The 24,123-nt window shown below is 34.7% G+C and overlaps 1 protein-coding gene across 25 annotated transcripts in view; it reads right to left on the bottom strand.

Annotated features, from left to right (window-relative positions):
- Positions 1–24,123, bottom strand: part of DLGAP2 (DLG associated protein 2) — a 452,231-nt gene that overhangs the window by 206,410 nt on the left and 221,698 nt on the right. For all 25 annotated transcript variants that reach the window (XM_068183587.1, XM_068183591.1, XM_068183590.1 and 22 more), the window contains one exon: positions 23,944–23,976. In XM_068183587.1, coding sequence (XP_068039688.1) covers positions 23,944–23,976 — 33 coding nt within the window. The remainder of the gene's footprint in view (positions 1–23,943; positions 23,977–24,123) is intronic.

Below are 24,123 nucleotides of genomic sequence, written 5' to 3'. Positions count from 1 at the left end.
GCCAGAGTGGGAGAGGAGTTCAAGTAGGAGTGGATCAGGGACTGGAAGGGCTGAGACTTACCAAATATTTTCACCAGTTTCACTCATAATGGCAAAAACAAGACCAAATTTACATGTTAGACTAAGGGCAAAGGAGTTCTAAGCACACTGGAAACTGGAATAAAAATTATTTTTAGACTAGGGTTTTAAAATTTCAACCACTAGTTGGAATTCCGGGAGGGAAGCACAGTGTTGTACTTGGAAAAAAGCAATCAAACAGTCGTAATAAAGGAAGTAAAAAGGTAGGCAGCAACTAGAGCAGCAAAAAGAGCAGATTAAGATGCAATTATTTTGCACAATTCAGCACCAATGAGCTCCAAGTAATGCAGTAATGCAGTATCCCCTTTAGACAGCAGCACTTTAAGGAAAGTGAAGATAACATGAAGAAAAATTCGGGGAACAGTAAAAGGGATTAGAAAAAATAGAATATATAACTTGCAAGAAAAGGTTCAAGTAATCTGTACTTCAAGTAATAATTTGAAGGTGAGAAGACTGAGTATGACACAGTAATATTCTTCCAATATGTGCAACTGTGTTATAAAGAAAAGGGTGATCAATGGTTACTGTAGGGTAGAGAAGGAACCAGTGTAATTTACAAAAAATGTACTATGAGCACTGCATAGCAAGAGAGCAAGAAAGAAGAAGAATAAGAAGGAAGGAAGGAAGGAAGGAAGGAAGGAAGGAAGGAAGGAAGGAAGGAAGGAAGGAAGGAAGGAAGGAAGGAAGGAAGGAAGGAAGGAAGGAAGGAAGGAAGGAAGGAAGGAAGGAAGGAAGGAAGGAAGGAAGGAAGGAAGGAAGGAAGGAAGGAAGGAAGGAAGGAAGGAAGGAAGGAAGGAAGGAAGGAAGGAAGGAAGGAAGGAAGGAAGGAAGGAAGGAAGGAAGGAAGGAAGGAAGGAAGGAAGGAAGGAAGGAAGGAAGGAAGGAAGGAAGGAAGGAAGGAAGGAAGGAAGGAAGAAAGAAAGAAAGAAAGAAAGAAAGAAAGAAAGAAAGAAAGAAAGAAAGAAAGAAAGAAAGAAAGAAAGAAAGAAAGAAAGAAAGAAAGAAAGAAAGAAAGAAAGAAAGAAAGAAAGAAAGAAAGAAAGAAAGAAAGAAAGAAAGAAAAAGAAAGAGAGAAAAAGAAAGAAAGAAAGAAAAAGAAAGAGAGAAAAAGAAATTAGGAATATTAAGGAACCATTTATTTGAAAAGAGCTCAGAGAAGGAACTAAATTACTTTACTTCACTTCTTCGATGTCATCTATTTGAATCTGTCATTTGATATTGACCACTGTAGATAAATCAAGTATAAGCAAGTAATATATGCCACTTCTAATATCAGAGACTTCTAAACTAGTAATTGCTGATGAAGCCACCTCAGGCTTTTATTTGAATTGTTGGGATGAATTCATTAAAGCAGGATATGCAAACTTAGTAGCTGTAGACTTTCATATGTATAAGTAAAAATATGTATTTAAACAAACAGACACTTAATGACTGTGAGGAATATAATGGTACATTTGTCTTTGACAAGGTTCATTTGTCTTTGACAAGGTTGATATCAAAGGAACCATTACAATATGAATGGACTGTGAAACCCATTCTATCAAACTTGTAATCTTTGTAAGCAGATGTAATCGTTTACATTACTTGAATTTCTCAGATAATTGGGAAAACAATTTGATCACAAAGGAGATATGTGCAAAGTTGAATCAAAGTTGCCCCATTTGCTTCCACACTAATTCTGAATAATGAGAGTTCTGTTTTGGTGTTCAGACCATGTAGATAAGCTGAGACATTCAGCATGACACTGATTACTCTTAAGTGTTATGTGGATATCCAGTCCAAGAATCACACTTTAAAATGTTTTCCCATAAGCACACAGTAACACAAAAGGGGGAAAATTCCTGTTGATCTGGAACCATATTTAAAGCAATCATCTCAAGATAAAAAAATGGACATCCTGCGAGTATCACTACAGATGCAACATTTCTGCATGAAGAAATACATTTTCATTTACCAGAAAAAAAAAAAAAAAGAATCTTAAACAAAATGGAGCATGCTGGTAAATACATGATGGAACAAGAACTTTAAGGAAAAAATCCTCTAAAATAACATAAAAAGATAAAAAGTCTGAAAGATACTCAAAGTCTTCAAATTTATATAGCAGTGGATTTAGTGGAGCTATAACCAAAAGTTCATTATTGCACTCAGGAAAATCACCAAAGACATTTCTCTTAATACAAATAAGGTGAGGTTCAATTTTTAAATTATGTCCTTCTGAAGATATATTTTTCCTCTTGGGGGAGTGTTCACATAAAGAATTTTACTCAGGTTCAAACTTTGCATTGGTACCTGTGTTTGTGCAGATAAATAAACAAATAAATCACACACCTCTTAAGTGCTCAAGAACATGAGAACACCTGTAGCTTTCAGAGGCAGAGCAGTTATGCTATTACTGTACTACCCTGAAAAAAGAGCTTTGTGATTTCCAAAATGACATTTGAAATAGACACAGGTAATCAGAATGCCATTATATGTACCTTTACCATCTTATTGTTTTCTACTGAAAAGCATTAGTTTGGTCAGTTTTACTTTCTGTTATTTGCATCCTCCGTGAGATCACTCAAAATTTGGGTGCAGATTTTGTTAGACAGTTTTGGAGTTGACTCTGTTAACCCAACAGAGAACCAAAAACAGAGCTTCTACATAACCAGGAACTTCTACAGAAACAAATATTTGTCACATGATTGTGTTATAAAAATGTCAAAATATCACCTAAAATAAACGACATTTTTTTTATTTGCAAACTTGATTCTTTATCTTGAAATGTCTAAGTTTTTCACGGGAAAATACAATAGTACTAGTTTCTGTCTGATCTAATATATTTGCTGTTTATAAACATCAGTTTACTTTCATAAAGAGGTCAGACAGATATAGTCTCTTACTTTACGAGACATTAAAGATTTTCCTGTGGTTTTCCTGTATTGATATTGCTGAAAAGCTTAATTCTACCTCTATTTTCTAATCAAGGAAGTCACCTTTGTTATTATACCATTTTCAGATAAAATATAAACAAGAATTTGGCTACATTTTAAGTGGATATTCATATATATTTACTCGATTCTCTTCCCTGATCAGATCTGATACCTAAATAAAAATAAATAATAAAATTTGACATAAAATTAGAGAATAAACTGAGCACCAGTGTTGTAAATGAGAAAACCACTCTACGTTTTTCTGACACTGCATTAGTGCTCTTGTATTACAGAAAAGAGGAGGAAAAATATTGATAACCTCCCATATTGTGCAATATGAACCATTTGTGCAATATGAAGGAGTTATTGAATTATACACAATAGATCTGTTTATCCAATTCAAGCTTTGAACAATTTGTTCCAATTTAGAGAAAGGTAAAGGGATGTGAAAACCCAAGTGCAATAGAAAACACACTGCAAATGTACTTTATGAAGTGAAAAAAAAAACCTCAACAGACCTACTCACATTAAGATGCTTAATTTCATTTAGCCAGAGTACAGAGAAAAAAAAAAGTATCATATTTCTATGTTTTACCTAAAAAAATCCATCACAGTTAAAATACCTACATAAGTACCAATTTTGCCAAGTGCATGAAATTATTCTATAGCTTACCACAACATAAATACAGATGACAGTCCTAGTAAAAGGTAATTAGCATATCCAATGATCCATGAAACATATAGCTTTCAGTGTAGAGTTTAATTACCAAAGTCTCACACTAGGCTGGATATTACTTTGAAATTTATGAGACAAATAAAGGATTATGATCCTGAATGGTACAAACATTTTTTCTAGACTACTCAGGTAGACTGAGGAACATAAAAGGTCTTCACAATTGTATAGAGCAAAGCAGTTCAATCATGTGTCCAGGCTGTAGAGTCAGAGGGCTTTCACTGTCACTAGCACTGCTAGTGCAGCAAGAGTTATTACCTAAGAGAGAAATTAATCTATATCAACTGACACGGTTAATCCAAACCACACTGCAGATCCTGCCTAGGAGATTTTGAGCCTTACTCATCTTCAAAGTCACATCCAGAAAGAAGACATTAAAATGAAATAACTTTGATCTCATGGAGTTAAAATCAACTATATTTATGATAGCATACATTTATGTAGATTATAGATTGTACACCGAGACATTATTTCAGAAGATATTCTATTTAATTAGACCAATCTATTTTTTAAGTTCTTAAAATGTAAAGGGCTGCTGCTTATCCTTCTTGTAAAGCTAGTATAATTTTTTTCTTTATTACTTTGAATGAACTTTCAACTGAATTTGCAAATGAAAAGAGAATGGACATGAGCAACTTACTGAAATGAATTGCTGTGCTCGTGTGATAAAGCCTTTGTGAAAGTAAATATAATCTAGACTGATAGAGCAAACACACGGAAGCATATGAAATACTCTGTGATTTCAATAACTCAAATGATTTTTGTTCTCTGAATTTGCTCCTGTAGTTTTGAATGTCAGAATCCACTGCTGTAGTGGAACTGGAAGCAGCTAGTGTTTATTCTGGGGAGCAGACTGTTTAAGTTTGAAATGGGCAGTGCAGCTCTTGCTTTTGAAATAAATTCTTTCAATTTCTCTAGAATTACTTTCATTAGTCCGTGTGCACAGATATCAAAATAATTGGAAAATATTTAAATAAAAAGTTGCTATTTTCTTTTAGGTCAAGAGCAAATCAAGACAAAGTTTTAGAATCTCAAAAGGAAAGTATGTGCACTAAAAAGGTCAGAAATACTTCTAATGAAATTGTGCTCATTTACAACACAGCAAAACACAGAGTGCAAATAGTGTGGAATTGATGAAAAGTTGACCTTTCATGAGACTACAATGTCTTCTACTATAAACAAGCCTCCCTTGTTTGATCTAATCACAGTAGCTGGATTTCTATAGGCTATATATCACCAGGAATATATGATACACTCCAGCTTATAGGAAAGCAGAACTCTTCAGTCACTCATTTCAAAGGTGATTCTATCCCTCTATTCTGCTCTTATGATATCCCAGCTAGAGGACTGTTGTCAGCTCTGGGGGCCCCAAAAGAAGGAGAACAAGGACCTGTTGGTGTGAGTCCAAAGCAGGCCATGAAGATGATCAGAGGGCTGGAGCAGGTCTCCTGTGAGGAGAGCTGGGGTTGTTCAGCCTGGAGAATCGGCTTCTGAGTGATCTAGATGCAGCTATACAACCTGAAGGGGCATGCAGGGGAGAGGCACAGGGAACTTTTACAAGGGCACGGAAATATAGGACAAGGGGAAATGGCTTAAAACCATAGGGCAGGTTTAGATTAGATATGAGGAAAAAATTCTTCACTATGAGGGTGATGAGGCAATGGAACAATTACCCAGAGCAGTTATGGATGCTCCTTCCTTGAAATTGTTGAGGGTGGGACTCATCTGACCAAGAGCTTATATCTGCAGTGTTCTGTGACGTCTGCTTCTGTCACTGATTTTACAGCCAGAAAAGATTCATCTGACATTATAGAAGTGTTTAAAGAAAAGTCAGATGAGCAGACTTGAGACACGATGTGGGAAGACAATGGAAGAATTGCGAGGATGATTGCAAAGACGCTCAAGCGACTTACAGATGGGGTGTAGAAAAACATACATGTCACACTAATAATACTTTAGTCTTGTGTGTTTGACAAGCAGGACATCTGTGTTTAGGTAACCTAGGCCTGTGATACTCAGAGGCACCCTATTGAAGTTGCCTGAGACTCCTGCCTTGCTGTGGGAAAGATCAAAGCCCAGTGGCTAAGTGACTTCCCACAGTGCTTGTGTGAATCCCTGGAAGCCACATGGAAACACCAGCTCCAGCCACCCTCTGGCATGGAGCAAACTCTATGGTGCCTGTGTCACTGCCCGTGTGCCACTGCCCAGGTGCTGCTTGGGGCATCCCCCAGCTAGTGAGGTTAACAAAAATAAATTCACACTTTGCATTTAATCCGTGGCTTTGTGTTTGTTCCTGCATCCTGTCTATCCTGACACGCTCCCACTGCTATTTCTCTTTGTTACTTATAGTGGGAGGCCAGGTGAAGGATGATAAACTATGGCTAAAGGGATTGAAAAGAGCAATTGCCACACCAAAAACTGAACTCATGAGCAATGTACAGAGGAAAGAAGTAGTAAGAAAAGAGAAAGGAGTAGTAAGAGGAAGAAAGGATGATAATGAGCTTTGGAGAATAGAACTGGAAATATAGAGAGGAGTAAGGAAAGAAAAAGAAGAGATGAATAAGAAAGCCCTCTTGCTTAAAAAAAAAAAAAAAAAAAAAAAAAAAACCCAAGAAACAAAATCATCCAAAAGGTTAATAAATTATATCTATTCAGGTTCTTTATGTTCTTTTGAAGTATTTTTTAAACAGCGCTATTGATATTCTCACCACTAAGGAATAAAGCTGAGGCTCCATATATGAGAAACTCACAACATTTTATTTTTCTTCCTTTTTTTTTTTTAAATATAATTACTGGCTAACTTAGGAAGATACTCTTTTCCATTTCCTAATTCTTCCCATCCAAAACTACTTGGGTAACATAGGAAAATAATGTGTTTTCTTCCAACCACAGTAAAGGAATGAGTGTTCCTATGATGAACTACACTCCTTGACACTAACACAGAAATCTTAAAAGCACCAGGAAAAAAGAATACAGAAATAAACAATGAATTTAAGGTTGACCTTCCTAACCACTGTAGTTTATTTCTTCAGTAACTGAAATAAATTAAATTCCTGACTGGCTAAAGAAGGTAAAAATAGAGTTTTGGTAGTTAAGGAAGGATTCAAACAAAGGGTGGTTTTGAGGGAAAATTTTTACATTGCTTGTTGTAATTAAAGTAAGAGGTTGTTCCAGGCTTATAGAGAAAGCAATGTGAAAATACTGCAGAAATTTAAGGTTCTGCAAGGCCTTGTAGTCAGTGGCGCCCAGAGTTCTGGATGGGTGCATTTTAATTAAATCAAAGTAAACAAGCCACGGCAGGGCCGAGTGTGAGTCAAGCTGCAGGCAAGCTTGACATACAAAATTTGAAGGTGAGTCTGAGGAAGTCCGAAGTGGCTGAAGAAGGAGGAAAGATAATGAAGAGAGAAGCGCAGGACAATTTTCTTGGGGGAGAAAGAAGGACAGTAACTGGATCTGCAGGATGATGAATAGCCTACAGCAGAGAGAGATGCTAGGTGTACAGGCTGGAGCAGAGATGGTATTACTTGAAAGTGTGTGGCTGACATGCATATCTCACCCCAGAGTTAGGAATGGTGCTCACTCTTTACATGTTTTTCTAATCCTTATTTTTACCCCAGACATGCATAACAAAATACTCTTCTGAATTTTGAAGATTCATTTATGGGTCACTGGCCACATTTTGCATTTAAAGCAAGTTGGTCCATCAATTTTTTAATACAGTTACTGGTTAATTGTGGTGCAGCTGAGTAATCAACAGATACTCCTTTTTTGGAAACAATTTTAGGGTTAAGTTTATATCTCTAGAGATTAGCAACACAAAAAGTTCTTGAGCCCTGTTCCGCAGGAATTCTGCTGTGGACTTGCAGTGCAGAGGACAACATGATGGAAGGGTTCATAAAACATGTAAAATAGAAAACAAATTAAAAATCTTCATCCTAACTGACATTACCGAAGTGATCATCCTGGACAGTGCCACTTCCAGTGCATTTGTTTTCCCACTTTTTTTTTTCCCTCAGATTGACCAATAAATAAATAAAAACCTTGCTTAAAAATCTAGGCTAAAATAGCACTTGTGAGCAAGAGGTTGGACAGCTTGTCAAAATACTTTTCTCCAGCCATTCCAACCTCTTTTTACAGGAAAAAATAAATACACAGCTCAAATATTCAAGTGATCTAGTAGGAACAATTGTGGCATAGTTTTTATCTAAAATGAGAATATAAGTTTTTATATTAAAACTACTAAGTCTAAGGCCATTTTTCTGATGACTCCTTACATATATGTACCCTGATACACAGTGAAAATCATGGACACAGCTGTAAGCAGAGAAAAAGTTGCTTTATGTATAGAAAACAGTTTTTTTATCAATCGCTAGAATATTCCCAGAATGGCAGGTTTCAAGACATAGTTAATTCAATTAATTGTCAAATGCTTTTAGAATTTAGTTACATAGAAGCATTTTGCAGGTCATTAACTGCTTATGTTTCTCACCAATGGGGCGCTACATTAAATAGTAAATAAATTATATTGAACATAATGAGCTCAAAACTGATTAAAATGATAAAAGACCTCACTTTGAATACATATACACTTTTGCCTGAATGTCTTTTGCAAGAAAAACAGCCTTGTGTTGTTTTTGTGTCAGCAAAGACACCTGACAGTTCAACAGCAAATTAAACTTCATTCTGTGCTTACAAGGGATGAGTTAACTGCTGGAGGTATTATGGGATATCTGTATATCAAAAATGCACTAGTTTGATAAAATAGACATAAGTCAGCAGCAATGTTCTCAAGGAAAATTGGCTCTTAAAACATGAGTTTGCATACAGAAAGTATTCATAAACAGGTCCAATTTCAGATATTTCAGGGTTTTATAATTTTAAGTAATTTTTAATTTCAGCTTTGTATTTTTGGTAACATAATTATACAAGTACAGCACAGTAGAAATGTTTACATTCATCCTTGAAATTCTTAATATATAGCCCTTAAATCAATTTTTTTTCCATTCCATTCAACATTGCTTCACTGTAGTATTCAGATTTACATTCTTGACAAATAAGGATGACTTGATAATTAGGAACCAGCTGATGCTGTTTTCAATGGGAATTTAATGGTAGGTGGGGCAGCCCTATTGATCCACAAAACAAATAAATTCTCTTTTTCCACAGCTGTCAAAAAATATACCTAATTCAACAAAAAATGTCAGCACAGGCTTAAGCTGGTTATTGCTAACACATAACGAAATATTTTAACTTGACTGCTTAAGACAAAGCAAGTGCTCAATTGAGCAGCTAAGCATTCAGCTAAACAAATAATGTATTAACCTTTCTTAGGTTGTTGATTGACCAGCAATTTCACAGATGAATTTTATATTTAAAAGTGCATATATTGTTCTTGGTCCAAGGCCTGGCAGCTGTGCAGTTCAGAATGTCTCCTGAGATCCTATGGAAGATTTCGTTGTCCTTATGGCCCAGTAGGTCAACAGAAAAATGTACAAGTGTCTTGTGGTAATGACCCTTTGTCTCACTCACAAGCCTAACTTCTATATAATGCTGCATCAGCAATATTTTTTGCTCCCATGGCACTTCCTCCTTCTACCCTGTTTCCTTTGTGGATTTGTTTTTGTTTTTAATAACTTCTCCAGTTCTGAATTTTCTCCAAGAACAGATTATTTCACCTTCTTCTAGTAACGGTGCCAGCAGGTAACTTGCTCAGCCTCAGCTACTGAAATATATATCTAAGAGACTAAAGCTTTTACACATTTCAGACACAGAGCACAGCAGCTACAGTTCTGAGAGAGATTTTCTTTCCATCTTCACAGCATTGCTGTGCTTTGGGAACAGCCAAAGCTCTGACATGCCTGAATTCTATAAGACTGAGAGGCTCCAGTCTCACCAGAACTTTAGTAGGGATGCCACAGCTGATCAAACAATTGCCACCCTGTTGCAGACCTTCTGAGAGCTGCAGCAGTTTTCATTGCTCTTCACACAACCTTCAAGGCAATTCTATTGATCATCCTTACTAGCACACACTTGTGCTGCGTTATAAGTGCAGTCCGTGGACATTTAGGGACAAGTGGCAGTGGAAGCAGAGAATGATTTGAAGGACTTTTCAAAATATTCAATACTTTTCTATACAAGAAATAGGAACTATGTATTGGTCTTAATTTATTAGCACTCAGGTTGCAAGTTGCCTCTCTGCCTACCCATTCAGCTATCTTATATGTTAAATATGCAGCTCTGGGTAAAAAAGTTAGTAATCAAAACAGTCAAAAGTGGTAGCGTTCAGCTGTTTGATTTATACTTTTGCAAAGCCTACTTGATTGAAGTAAGACAAAATAAAGGAAACCACATTGGGAAGAGAGGGAAATAATTTGTAGATCAATTGCCAGTCTTGTCTTGTGCATCAGTTTGAGAAACAAGACAAAGGACAGAATGGATTTGGATATCAAGCTTGCCTAAGAAACTGAGATATTCTGTTTAAGGAGTATGTTTAACTCCTACTATATGCTTAATTACGAACTTTATTTCTTTGCATTAACACCTTTTCTTTATCTCATTAAAAACAAAACTGGAAAACAACCCACTCATTAAAGCTTTGATATGCACTCAGAGCAGCCCTTGATCTTGCCTTTGTTACTTGATGTAAATATTCAAAGCTGTCTCCCTGCTCAGTGCAGTAAAATGGCAAGAGACACAAATTGATGGGAGGATAAACAAAACATGATCATAAACAGAACATTACTTCTTATTTTTATTTCTGAAATACAATGAAAATATCAAAATCATGCATTAAGTGGCCAGACTTGGATTATTGAGTCATTGAGGAAGGTACTTGTTTTACAATCAGTTTGAAATCAATCCCTGGGAGCTGATTAAGGTAGGATCAAACAAGGTCAGTGAAATTGCTGTCCAGGAGTCAGCAACCCCCTTGCTTATCAAGGGCTGTAAACTCAAGAATTTCAATGAATCCACAACAGACAGGCTGATGTCAGCATCCTAAACATGAACAAGAAACCTACTGGCAGCAAGCACGTGGATATTCTCAGTTCAGTCAGAGAGAAAAGGAGAGTTTTCTACCAGGCTGCACCTGGGAGACAGTTGGAAAGGAATGTAAATAATTCACTATCTCTCTTGTTGTTCACATTGTTCATAGATACATAGATATGTTCTGCCACCGTGCGTCATTCACTGCGCACCAGTGGTGTGAGATGTTTTTACTTTAAGACCAATGAAATTGGTCTGCATAATGTTCCCTATAAATAGAGCAGTGCATTTGAAATAAATCAGTTTTCTTCTCGCCTTCTGATCTTAGAGTTCTTCTGTTCCCGTCCTGCCTCAACAATGACACAAGCATAGCAAGCTTCTCCTTTTAGTGTTCCAAATAATTTTCAATAAAATTAATGTTGCTAAAAGTGAGATTTTAAGCATAATAATCCACTGCATGGTCTCTCCAAAACGTGGTGTTACTACAAATGTCTCTTAAACATGTTAGAATATATACTGAGAGGCCATGCTGTAGATCTGATTATCGAAATTAGCATCTCTCAAACTGTAAAATGTAAACCATAGGAAATACCAAACAGATTGAAGTTATGTAAATGGAAATATTCACTGAACACAGCTGTTGTCTCCATGCACTTCTTTGGTTTCATTTTTATTCCTTAAAAATAGAACCAGAACAGGTGAGTGAATTTTGCTTTTGGTTAATGTGTTTGTCTATTTCTCTTGTACCATTATGGATAAACAGCCATCTACTCTTTCAAAGAAAGAATGATTACATAGGCCATTGGAGATCTGTTCTACATTAGACTTTAATCCAGACCAGAGCATTCACCTGGAAATCAGACTGAGCTTCAGTGTTCCTGTTCTGAACTAAGAGGAACAGGGACTGAAGGATCTCTCACATCTGAAGGAAAGCTGGTTAATCAGCTATGGAGTATATTTATTTTATAAAACATTAGTAAGCAGGTTGTCATCTTAGTCCATACATTTCCAAGATATGTTTTCTTTACAACAGAGCTGAACTTCTCTTCAAAAATGTACCTCAACCTAGACTTTTAGGTCACCCCTATAAAGTTCATATTCATTATAGCCACTTCTCCTGAGGAGAGACACTGTATCAATGGTATTCCACCAGAAATTAGAGCCAGAAAAAAGCTTTCCAGAAGTTCAGCTAGGGAGCTTAATTCACCACTGTATGAGCAATTACTTCTTCGATAAATTATGCAGCATTTGTTAATCAATGTATTACCTTTTCAAACAAGAAACAAAATTCTCTACTGTGCATATTTTAGTAGATGGAGTATGATACATGATGCTGCAAAGAAACAGAAAGAGGAATGGAGGGAGTTATGGTTCTAAATTCAGGGTGAGTCAGGAGAGATGTTTAAAACAGAGTGAAAAATGTTCCATAAGGAATTGGTGAGTTGAAGAGAACATCAAAGCTGTGAATATTTACAACTCATTTATCTCCCTCTAAGCCAGTCAGAGAGAAAGGCTCTGATATTTTTGGAATTGCCCTGCTGTGTTCCCACATTTTAGTTTGAAAACTATTATCATTCATTTCTACAAATTTTATTAAAATGTTTCTTCTCTTAAATAGTGTCACTCTTACTTCATAAATTGTCTTCACTGTGCATTTTATCACTTTTTAGATCATATAGCTAATTAAGGTCTCTGCAGACTCAACCAAAACTTACTAGATGTCATCTGAAATTTAAACTTTAGTATACAATCAATCACTACAAAACAGGCATAAACATTCTGACCACAGTTTATGCCTTATGTATTTACTATACTGAAAACAGAGAGATTTAGATTAGATATTAGGAAAAAATTCTTCATTATGTGGGTGGTGAGGCATTGGAACCAGTTAGCCAAAGCAGCTTTGGATGATCCTTCCCTGAAAGTGATGGGGCTCAGAGCAACCTGGTCTAGTGTAAGGTGTCCTTGACCATGGCAGGAGCGTTGGAACTGGATGGTCTAAAGTTCCCTTCCCTTCCAACCCAAACCATTCTGTGATTCTATTTAAAACTAGCTGTGTTAGGTTCTGTCTCAGAGCCTTCCATTGCTGTGGTCATTTGGATCCCTACTGAATGGCACAGCTTTTTGTGATGTGATCATAGCTGATTCAGATCAGATCAAATTGGGACACTGTTCTTTCGCTACAAAATTGTGCTATTCACTACTACAGGTTTTAAAACTTAAAAGTAATCCAAATGTTGATTCGTTGTTTTTTTCCTAATTCTCAGAAATTTTCCTAATTCAGAGAAAATAGCCTTTGACAAAAAAAAAAAAAAAAAAAACAAAAAAAAACACCAAAAACACACACAAAAAAAAAAAAAACAAACAAAACACCCCCAAAAAAACCCCATACACTGAAAATTATATAGAGTGTCTGTATATATATTTTTTAAATTTAGATGTAATAACATATAATAGCATATTATTTAGTATGACCTAGTATTTAAAAAATATATTTGTAGCAGTATTCTAGAATACAAGATGGGACATTATTCTTTTTAATTCTAAGTACTGAATTTATATCTCCAGAGCTGGTTGTTTCTGAAGTTTCCACTGTAAGTGTAATTCATCAGATGTTAATGAGTAATCTCATTTTTCAGTTGTGAGGGTAACACAGGTTTGCTACAGAATGCTAGTTGTTTAGAACCAAGTAGTAATTGTACTTTAACTGCAAGATCTTGCAATCAGTCAGCAGGGATAGTAGGCAACTACACAGTCAGCTAGGGCTGTATTTTTTTTCTGCTTGTGTCAATGTTCTGCTTTGGATTCTCCTCCAACTCTTCCTGTTATCTCCATCATTCTTGCAGACAGTAACAAATTGCCTATTTCTTTCCACTGTGAGTGGAATGATTGATTTGTCAATGTCTAGTTAAAATATATTGTACAAGTCTTTATATGTCTTCATATTCAGAGGCTGATTTTTCTAAAAGATAATGTTAGGAATAGAGCACAGATGCAGGAATAAAGTATTCAGTCTCATCTGTCTTGTAGAAAAAAACGTAGTGCAAAATTTCCTTAACTGTTCCATTTCAAACACATTAATAATTTCAGTTTGTGTTGCCTACTCAGTCAGATACATCAAGTCCTGAGCTTGCTCTGTTGAAATAATTGTGGCAGAAAGGTACTATGTGGTTTAGCAGAGCTACAAGTGTTTTCCACAGACATATTAAAATGTTAAAATGGGGCCAAATTCACTGCAGGTGTTAAAACCACCATGCTTTAGAGGCTATGACATTGGGAAAAAATCCTGCATCAATGGAATAGAGCAAGAATTCCAGTTACAAAGTTAGTCTTTGTTCCTCTTCTGTTACATCTGCTATCATATCCACAGCTGATTTTTTGTGCTAGATGATGTTTCTGTGTTTGGTTTTCTCAGTAAGAGAAATGGATGTGTTTAATTTCCTTCCATGGTCTCTCTCCTCTCATGTCACAGAATGATTCCTGAATTAGATATTGATTGCTGCAAAGAGTTTCTCATGGCAGAGGCAGTAATAACATGTTCTTTTATGAGAGCACTTTTACAACATGAAGTAAATCATTCCAAAAAAAAAAAAAAAAAACATCTCCCAAGCTGGGTTTAAATTCTCAGCAACTGGCTATCTAGAAAATATAACACATACATAAACTTTATGGTATCAAGAATCAGATTTATCTTACAGAAGAAGAGGCTAGAATTTGAACTGCATGAACTTTTCTAGGTGATGAAGTGTCGAGTCTGCTATCATAGACCAAATAGAGAAGATTATTTTTGGCTTGTCTTCAGCAATAGCCTCCAGATCCTCCCTGTTGCTTCTGTGGTATAAGGTAAATATTGCAGTGGTTAAACAACCACTCAATCAGGAGCTTACTACTACAAAAGTGAAAATCATTATCTCTAGCACAAAACTATTTTAAATGTTTTTTATACACAGTAAATACAAAGAAAACAAAGGAAGACAGAAACCACTCACGTGTTCTTCACCAGTAAGGGAAATAATTTTCTTCTATATCTGTATGATATACTGAAGGTTATTGAGGAAAAGGCAAAAATAAAATATCCAATGTGCCATTCATGGCACTAACTTAAAGTCTTGTTTCAGTTCATAAAATCCATAACTTACAATAATCTACAAGACGAAAGTTGTTCCATCACTAGTTTTGGATGCTCTTGGTAAGGAACAGAGACTGTTGAGATGGAATTATCTTGAAAGTTTCTTTTCAGAATGGAGTCTGATTTGCAAACACAGACATTCAGTTCTTAAGAAGGACACTGTTATTATATACTTGACAAACAAAAAACCTAATGGCATAATGAAAATTCAACACAAGCTAAAAACCCCCAAGAGATTACTGTCTCTGCATACACTGAAAGATAAATTATTTCCATGTTTTAATAATTAGTCTGTCTCATAAGGAATGCTGATAATGGACATTAGTGTAAGCAAGTTCAACATTTGAAGTTTCTAATTAAACAATGAGTCCATTCTAAACAGTGAACAGAATTATTATAATTTTCTTCCACATAACTTGTTGGACCATGTACAAAGCCCTATATCTGACAGAATACATTTATCCAATTATCTTTTCATGGGCTATGTTAAATAAAACAAATAAAAAGTGAACCATGACCTTTGTGAAGTATTAATGTAAGGGTTTATTCATTTTTGCTAAGCATGCTGAGGCTTTCAGTGGTAGTCAGTTTGTACCACTGAGAAAAATAAGCTATGGGGAAAGAACAAACTCACCCAAGTTTCTGCTATATTGTGTGGGATCAAAATTTGCAAAACCAGCTCTGGGTTAGGAACTGTACTGCATGTGAAGGATGTGCTGCCTCTTGATGCACCTGGAAATGCATTTTTCCAGTAACTGGAACAATACTATGTCAAGATTTTTCTGAAATATTTTTAAAAGACCAGCACTGAAAAGCTTGTTTAACTTTCATCTGCATATGCTAATTGTTATTAACACAGTTGCTGCCATTATTTTTTTTATTTTCATTAACAGTCAAGTCAGCAGATACAAAAAAAAATATTTCCAACCACATACTGAAAGCTATTTCTTTCTCACATATTATAAAAGAAAAACGTTTCTGTTATTATTTTATAAGGCATGAGAGGATTCCAGTGACTAAAATTGTGATGAAAGCTTGTGGGAAATAATCAGCAGGTACAGAAGACTAAATCAATCTGCTTGAAGTTCTTTGCTCTGAAAGTCCTAGTTCTTTTTCTGCATAATATTTCCACTAATATCAATTGTAGCTCTGCACTAAGTAAGAGCTCAGGATTTTCATACATTGTTGAGATGAATGTTGCCAGACATTATCTAAGATTTATGCAAATATACACTCTAGGAGAAACTGGCATTCTTTCTGCATGGAAATCTCTTTTCAATTAATGCATGTTTGTCTTCAAAACCAAGCTCCTTTTGCCACCACATTATTTCTTAATCTTTTCACATTAATGATCTCAAATCAAAGTAAGAGTCATTCATGATCTGCTCAGTCAGAAAGAAATGTGTATATGTGTGCAATAATAATCATGTAATTTATTTGTGCATAGGTTTCAGAAGATGGATTGGAATTATTCAGTCTTGAAGGTCGCAGTATGTAGTGATAGGAATGGAGTTTTTCTCTGCTTTCTGTTACATCTGTGCTTCTAAAACTTTACAATTGCAGATTTTTTTAAGACTCTACCCAGGAAATTAAACACTGATTGAGAAACAATAACTTAGTCTTGCATGCACAAGATCCAGTGGCACTTACAGCATTTTGCATCTCACTCATGTTCAACTTTACATTTAGAATTAGCCGCATCTTTTCCTAGAAAAGGACAAAGATACCTACAATCCCCCAGTAACACAAGGCTCTTGTTAGATATAAACCTGGAAGCTAAGGCAGGCCTAGGTTTCCTTTTAAGTGGGTGTCTGCAGAGGCCAGGATGACCCTCTGAGCCTTCCCTGAGCCTGGGACTAAAGGACAGGTTCACGGAGTGATATGGTGAAAATAAATCAAATTTGCAAACTGTCCACCCCAATCTACATACTGAAGAACAATACCACCAAAAACAAAAAACCCTGACCCATAATATCAGCTATTTCAACTTTACTGGGTCAAATCCATAGTAAATTAAATAAGGAATGAATGTTGAATTGTGCCATCTTAAAAAAAAAATAATGAATTTCTATGTTTAGGTAGAAACCAACCATGGTTCTTATCCTACAAAGAGGCAGAAGTATGTTTCTAAAATATAAAGCATGCTAAAATCTGTAGGCAATATTCTGCAGGCATTACTATTCAACAGAAGGAGTTCTTCTAGGTATACATAAAAAGTCTTACAGTTGAATTACAGAGCATGGAAATTAGAAGCTAAGATAAAGCACGGAGCGCTCACACTACAAAAGTTTCCATTTATGAGACATACTTCTAAAACAACATCTTTAAGAGGAAGGTACTTCTGCAGAAATTCACATTCAGCAGACAAATCTGACATATAAGAACAACTACTCAAAAGAGGACATTTCATGTAATATGAAAAGGTGCTAAACAGTTAGCAAAAGAAGAAAAATGGAAGCAAGAAGTGTACACATATACATATATACTTCCATGCAAAGGTTAATTTAAAATATCAGCATCTTCTAGGCTGCACTGACCTTACTCACACTGGCCTACACTCTAGCAAACACTGCAGTCCTGAGACAATTTATTCCCCTACAGGACTAAATTACATTTGCAACTTCATCCACTGTTGGCAGAGGAAATATTCACATTTCTAATGCTGCATAAAGCCTTAAGTGTGTGCTGACTACAGCCTCTGAAGCCAACTTTTCTCCCCTCATCCCCAGAAATCTAATCAGCTTTTCACTTATTCAGTCATATTGGAGCAAAAGCGATAAGATGGTCCTTGTCTTTGGGTTTGTTTGTTAGTTTAATCATAACAATGTGAAATGAATGTGCATTTGGGATTACATGCTATTTATCTAAATTAAATCAGTTTTTTTTTCTTTTTTCGGTTTGCAAAACTCAGGGGAGTGGATCAGTAGATGAAGAAAACAAGAATAACATTGTAGTTTTGAGTACAGCTGTTTCCTGTATATATGACAAGTAAAAAGAGCTGAAGAATTAATTTAATTTATTTCAAATATAAATTAAGTGAAGGCATGGCACACACTTTATTAAAGAAAATAATTTATTTTCTTAAAATAAAATGAGATTTGTTTCTTTAAATATTTCTATCTTAATAACAACAAGATAGACTATAAAAGAACTAAAATTAGTATCACCACATCTCATATTCAGTTTACATAGGACCTAGGCCTTTGAAAATACCATTCTCTATTTCAATTCAACTAGATGAAATGGGCATACTTATTACAGTTATAGACAAAATTATTAATTTTAATAATGTTATATATAACTTTTTAAACTATATAAAAATGTAGGTTAAAAATTGAATCTTCAAATATTTCAAGTATAGTCAGAAACTGAGAACTTTTTCAGCAGCTAAATCTTTAGCAGACATACTGTAGACAACCTTTTCTGTCTGCCTAAATGCAGGCAACATGAAAATGCAGCAGCAACCTGTAGTTCAACATTGTCTGAAGAAGAAATACTATAACTCTTTCCTAAAAATCATGATTCACATCATGATTTCACTTTATATAAAACCCAGCACAGTTCAAGAATAATGCCCACTATGAATATACTCTAACTTGGTATCCTAAACAACTTAACTGGTAGAATATCCCATACTAGCCTAGTAAGAAACAAATTAAAACATATTTAGGTTCATACAATCTCCAAATTCTGCAGGTAATTTTTAAAAATGTGTAGTGTAACCAACTTGCCTGCTTTTGTAAAAAAAATGTTCAGTATTTACAGACTACCAAATGGAGAATGACAGCAATACAATTCTGTGAAACTTGAAAAAAATTCTATAAAAACAGCAAATCAAATCAATTTGAGAGAAGTAACTAAAGTGTTAAAAAATGTTTATTAACAACACTTGGACCAGGAGGAAGTTTCATACCAGTAATTTTATTAATCATTATTTAAATGCTAGGGAGGAAGTTCATCCAGGCACACAAATGTGTCTGTTCATGAAAACCAAGGTGCTAGTATACAAATAGGTCAAAGTAGAAAGATTGAAGATCTTGACCTTAAATTTACATAAAATTTTTCATATATGACTGACTAAACTCAGAATTATCTCAATCACTTCAGGTAATAATTATGAATTATTATTATTTGCATAGCAGGAGCCATAATCTATTTAAGTATTTCATGGTACATATACAGAACAAGAAACTTTCCCACGTGAAGAAACAATTGTGATTTTTTTAAATAAATAGCAGGAAAAGAAGAAATATTAACATATTATTGTTTCCTTAAAAAGTCAGGATTATGTGTCGTGAAATGTTCTTTGCTTCCTCAGACAACATGTATTTTATTGCTGACAATTGTTGGTCTAGTAAATACCATAGGAGTATAAAAATTTAAGACTACAGGACTCTTGAAAGTCACTGCTAATAGTGGCAAAACTGTCAGCTCTCAGTGTAGATTACTAAATGTTAAGATTAGCAAAATGAAGATTAAGGAAATTCTCTGGAGTTATTAATATGCCCGTAATAGTTTTCCATGAGATACCAAGGGAAATGTTGATATTCAGAGCCAGAACTACACAGATGGAACACCATCAATATTAAGACATATTGCCAAGTTTAGGGTATTTTTTTGAACTACCTACTTTCAGATTCTTTATTTAAAGAAGAAAAACAAAACCAAAACCAAACAAAAAGCCCCAACCAAACAAAATCATACAGAGCAACAAAGCAAAAAAACAGATCTATTTCCCCCCAAACTCCAAAAACTAGCATTAACCAGGGCACAAAAGGCAACAAAGCTAATAGCACCTGAAATAAATACATCTCTCTTAACACTGACATAGCTGAAAAATACATTTTTTTTCATCAAGGAATATAGAATCTTTTGTTGTTACTGTCTACTATTTATTTACATTTCTTATATTTCCCAAGTTATACTAAATATTTTATGCATCTTGTGAGCAAATAAAATTAAACAGTAAAATTTGGTTTTATTTCAGAACATTCAATACTTCTTTTACTAAATAAAAATAGAATAAAAATAAATTAAATTAATCTTCCACTATTAATCATATTAAAAATCCTCCTACAAGTAATTGATATAAACTTCTGTAAGGGTAAATCTGTGACATATGATACCATTTTTGTAGCTGCTAGATATTTTGCACAAACTTATTTTTTCTCAGAGGAAGACAAAATTATGTGGGCTTCTGATCTCGAAATTGAAATCAACAGTAAAAAAATCTTAATCTTCTGACAATTGGATTTATTATCAGAAAAAATATAATTGTGAGAAATTTCTGAATCTTTTGACACTTGGAGTCATTCAGTATCTATGCCTTGGCTGTCTGAACTATTAACTGTTTAACTTAACAGAAGAACAAGTTTAGGAAAAAACCCAATGTGCCATGTGAAAACATTAAGAAATAGGTCTCCTCTAAGCTCTCCTTTTGCATAGAATATTAATTTTACTAATTAAAAGACTTACTCTTTAAAGTTTGCTACCACAAACCCAGCAAGTCTAACAACACCAACCACATCTTGTGCAGGTACTGGCAAAAATAGTGGGTGAACTTAATTCAAACTGTAGGTGTATACCACAGCCCAAAAGAGATCTGAGACATTGAGGAAGAATCTGAACTACCTGGAAAAAATATAGAAAGAGTAAGACACTACTGGAGTTACGAAGGATATTAAAAATGCGTGGAAGAAAGGCTTTGAGAAGAAAGAGTGGTCTCCTGAAACCTTAGCTGCCACCAAATGTACTTGTTTTCTGCTTTGATAATATACAAAATTACATTTGATATCGTCCTTTCAAAACCTTCTGACAATATTTAGAAAGAACAGAAATATCTGCTAGAGGATTTATGGGGAAAACTGTTCCTGAAATCTCTCATGACTACACCAGTGTGTGTAACAGTACTTCAGCAGTCACAAAGACCGAGCTAGACATGTGTCTATAACACGCCATCCTCACTTTAAATCTGATCAGGAATATAGCAAAGAACAACCCAGAAATGTTTACCATGACAACATAATCTGTCATCTGCAGATGACTTGCCCAAATGTTGCCTAGATGTTGTAACCTCTCTGAAAACACACCATTGTTGCTCTTGCATTTCCAGAAGATGGATCTGCTTGAAGTAGCCATGCTAATGGGATTCTGCAACTTTAGTTTCATCCCAGTATAAAAAAAAACCCTGATGCTCTTCAAATATCACACACTGACAGGCTGGAACACTATCAGTAACAGAGCAAATCCATGATTTTTGAAACAGAACATACAAGTCTTTGCAGCTCATACAAAAGACTTATTCTGAAACAGACATCTCAGTTTTGTCTAACTCATTCTCTTTAGATAGGATGCAAAGGAGGACACATGATACATTTAACTGCAGAACCACAAGTTCCCAGGCGAAACATTGAAGTGAGGAATCTGTACTCTCAAAATTTATATCTCCCTTCCATATCTGATACATACACACACATATTTCCACACCTGTGCAACAATGTGTATGCAGATAAATGCACTTGCTTCCTGCAGTGCAGCACTAACTGCTAAAAACTTGGCAAAGTGCCCCTAGCAAAGAGCCCTGTTTTACACAGTCATTTTTATGATACTTAGATAATCCAGGACAAAGCTGCTGGTTTTGCAAGGAAGTGATTGTTAGAGGAAGGATGAACCGCAATAAGAAGTGAGACTACAGTTGACCAAGTCGACAACGAGAATTTGAGGATTGCAAAATGCTTCCGTTCTGTCACCTCTGTTACGGAAGGCCAAACATGATCACAACATATCTAGCTGCCTGCAGGTCTTTCAAGAAATGGCATAAACATCTTCCAAGGAACCCAGAAAATCTAAGATGCAAAACATTGTCTTCCTTTCACCCAAGCCCGGGAGATTTCCTCACATCTACTATTTCTCAGATGAATCTCTGCTTAACACTTTGGAAATTAGCATAGGAGCACCACACTGAGTCATGTCTGTCCTATAGTTCTGCAAATTCGCCTTGATATAATAAAGTACTTTAAGGCACTTGGTGAACTTTCTTATTTTTTTTTCTTTTATCTGAAAAGGAGGAAAAAATAAGGAACTTGGAGGCAAACAGTATCTAAGGGATACTCTCTGAATTATCCTCTAATTTCAAACAAACATATTTTAGCCACAAAATATCACAAATTTCTGAAGAAGTCTACAGAGAAAAGTCAGAAATTACACTTAGAACACTGCAAAAACTTGATTTTTTAGTTCTTCCCTTCTCTTAGTGAACTACAGAACTATAGCAAAATTTATAGAACGTTGCATAGGAAAAGGATCTTTTTAAGGGTTTTTGTTCTTTGTTTTGGTTTATACAACAGAGATAGGAAGTTTGTCTTAGAATGGCCTTCCAAAGACTAAAGTCATATCCCCAGAGTCACTGCTTCTTCACCACAAAATCACATATCAAACTTCTGTGAACGATCTATGAATGATAGATAAGAATTTGTGCTAGTCTGATAAGGGAAAAACTTCAGATTCTAAGTCTTGTCACTAATCTAAGGTGACAGTTATATCAATATTTTTTTAAATTTAGGCAGAGAATTAATAATTAGCATTCCACTAATACTGTGTTTTAGAGGAGACACTGGTGATCCAGGAGACATTCACTCCTGGGAAAGTTCATTTATATATAGCTAAAAACTGAAGGTTATTTTCTTGAGGCCTGTTCCTACAGTAATACATATAGTTATCTTTTGAATGTGGGTTTTTAGTCATATAAATGTTTAAAAAATATTATCCTTTTTTTAAATTCCCTTTTTACAAAGTCCATACATATTTATTAATAATTGCAAAGGTGAAGAGGTATGAAAGAGAAGTAATGAAAAGAAAGGATAACTATTTTAACGAAGCAGACACAGCATATAATGAAACAGAACTAATCCAATGCATAACTTTAAAGTTGGCCAGCTTTATCAGGAGAGTAATATCTCATGAAAGGCAAACAAACACCAATCTCATTTTTCCTTTTCATACATGTATCTGTATTATTACAAATTTATCAAATAAAGGACAAAGAAAATTAAAAAATCAACAATTGACTTATTAAAGGAATGCAGTCAAAACAAATTTCTAAAATAATTATTTTTTCAGTAGATAACAAAAGAGAAGGAGGTAATTATTATTTAATTTACTGAATAATTTCACTAGCTGCAAGGTCTCAAAGCTTTCCACTTCCAGGCTTCATATCCTTACAACTTGTCTCTACTAAATTTATAAAACATTAGAAGATTAAACTTTTTTATCAGCAACTATTCAAGATATAAAGCTGAATGTCTTTGTGAAAAGCCTAGAATCTATAATTTTATTTTTTAGTTCGTATACTTTGCTCCAGTATTTACACTATTTTGAACTCTGTTCCTTAGAAAGACGCCAAGGTTGATTTCATAATAGTCAACCTTTTAGCATTTTCTTTATAAGAGCACCAATGTTAATAAAAAAATAAATTAGAGATATTTTCTTCAATAATGGCATATTTTAAAAACCATATTCTCATTGCTTGAGCATTCATTTAAGTAAAATGTGTGTCTCATCTTGGTATTCAATTAGTCACTTGGAAAAAACCCTTACAAAACAAAGCAACAAACATTGCCATGAGGGCACATGTTTGAACTACATAGGTTTCTGCTTAATTATCTTTGTTTCAGAAGCAGTATTTATTCACTTCATCTGCTAAAATGTGTTAGCCTCTCTGTAAATGTAATATCTAATCTAACATCTAAAAATATTTTTCATTTCCCTCTTATGTCCAATCTCTATGTTTTCCATTCTCATATTGATGTCCTTAAATGTCTCTTTACACTCTCACTGACAAATTAGTTTGAAAGACACAAAAAAGTACAATAAAAGTAAATATTTTAATTTTTGTTCAAATTGAATATTTGTCCTTTTAAGGTATTTCCTGCCTGAAGCATGTGTTCATCTTAATTCAAATAATTTTTTGTATCTAACATTGGGTAGAATGTCTTTCATTGGTTTCCACCATGTATGTGCTATTTCCAATCTATTGTACATGAGTATTATTAAAGTCAAATGTTCACCTCTAGCTGCTTTGAAAAATATTAGTAGGAAAACACACTCACCTTCAGGTTCCCCACAGAGTGTACACTGTGACTCTGCAAAGAAAAAGAGAAAATTGTAATTTCTTTATTTTAAGATTTCATAATTATATCCAAATATAACAAAACTCAGATAACTCAAAGTTAGCACAAAAAAAATGCAATTCTATTTCCAGCATACATTTCTTAAAAAGTGCAAAAGAA

The sequence above is a fragment of the Anomalospiza imberbis genome, chromosome 3 (genome assembly GCF_031753505.1).
Source record: "Anomalospiza imberbis isolate Cuckoo-Finch-1a 21T00152 chromosome 3, ASM3175350v1, whole genome shotgun sequence".
In the NCBI taxonomy this organism is placed as follows: domain Eukaryota; kingdom Metazoa; phylum Chordata; class Aves; order Passeriformes; family Viduidae; genus Anomalospiza; species Anomalospiza imberbis.
Note: the sequence above shows the minus strand (reverse complement) of the source record. Positions and strands in the feature narration are given on the sequence as shown.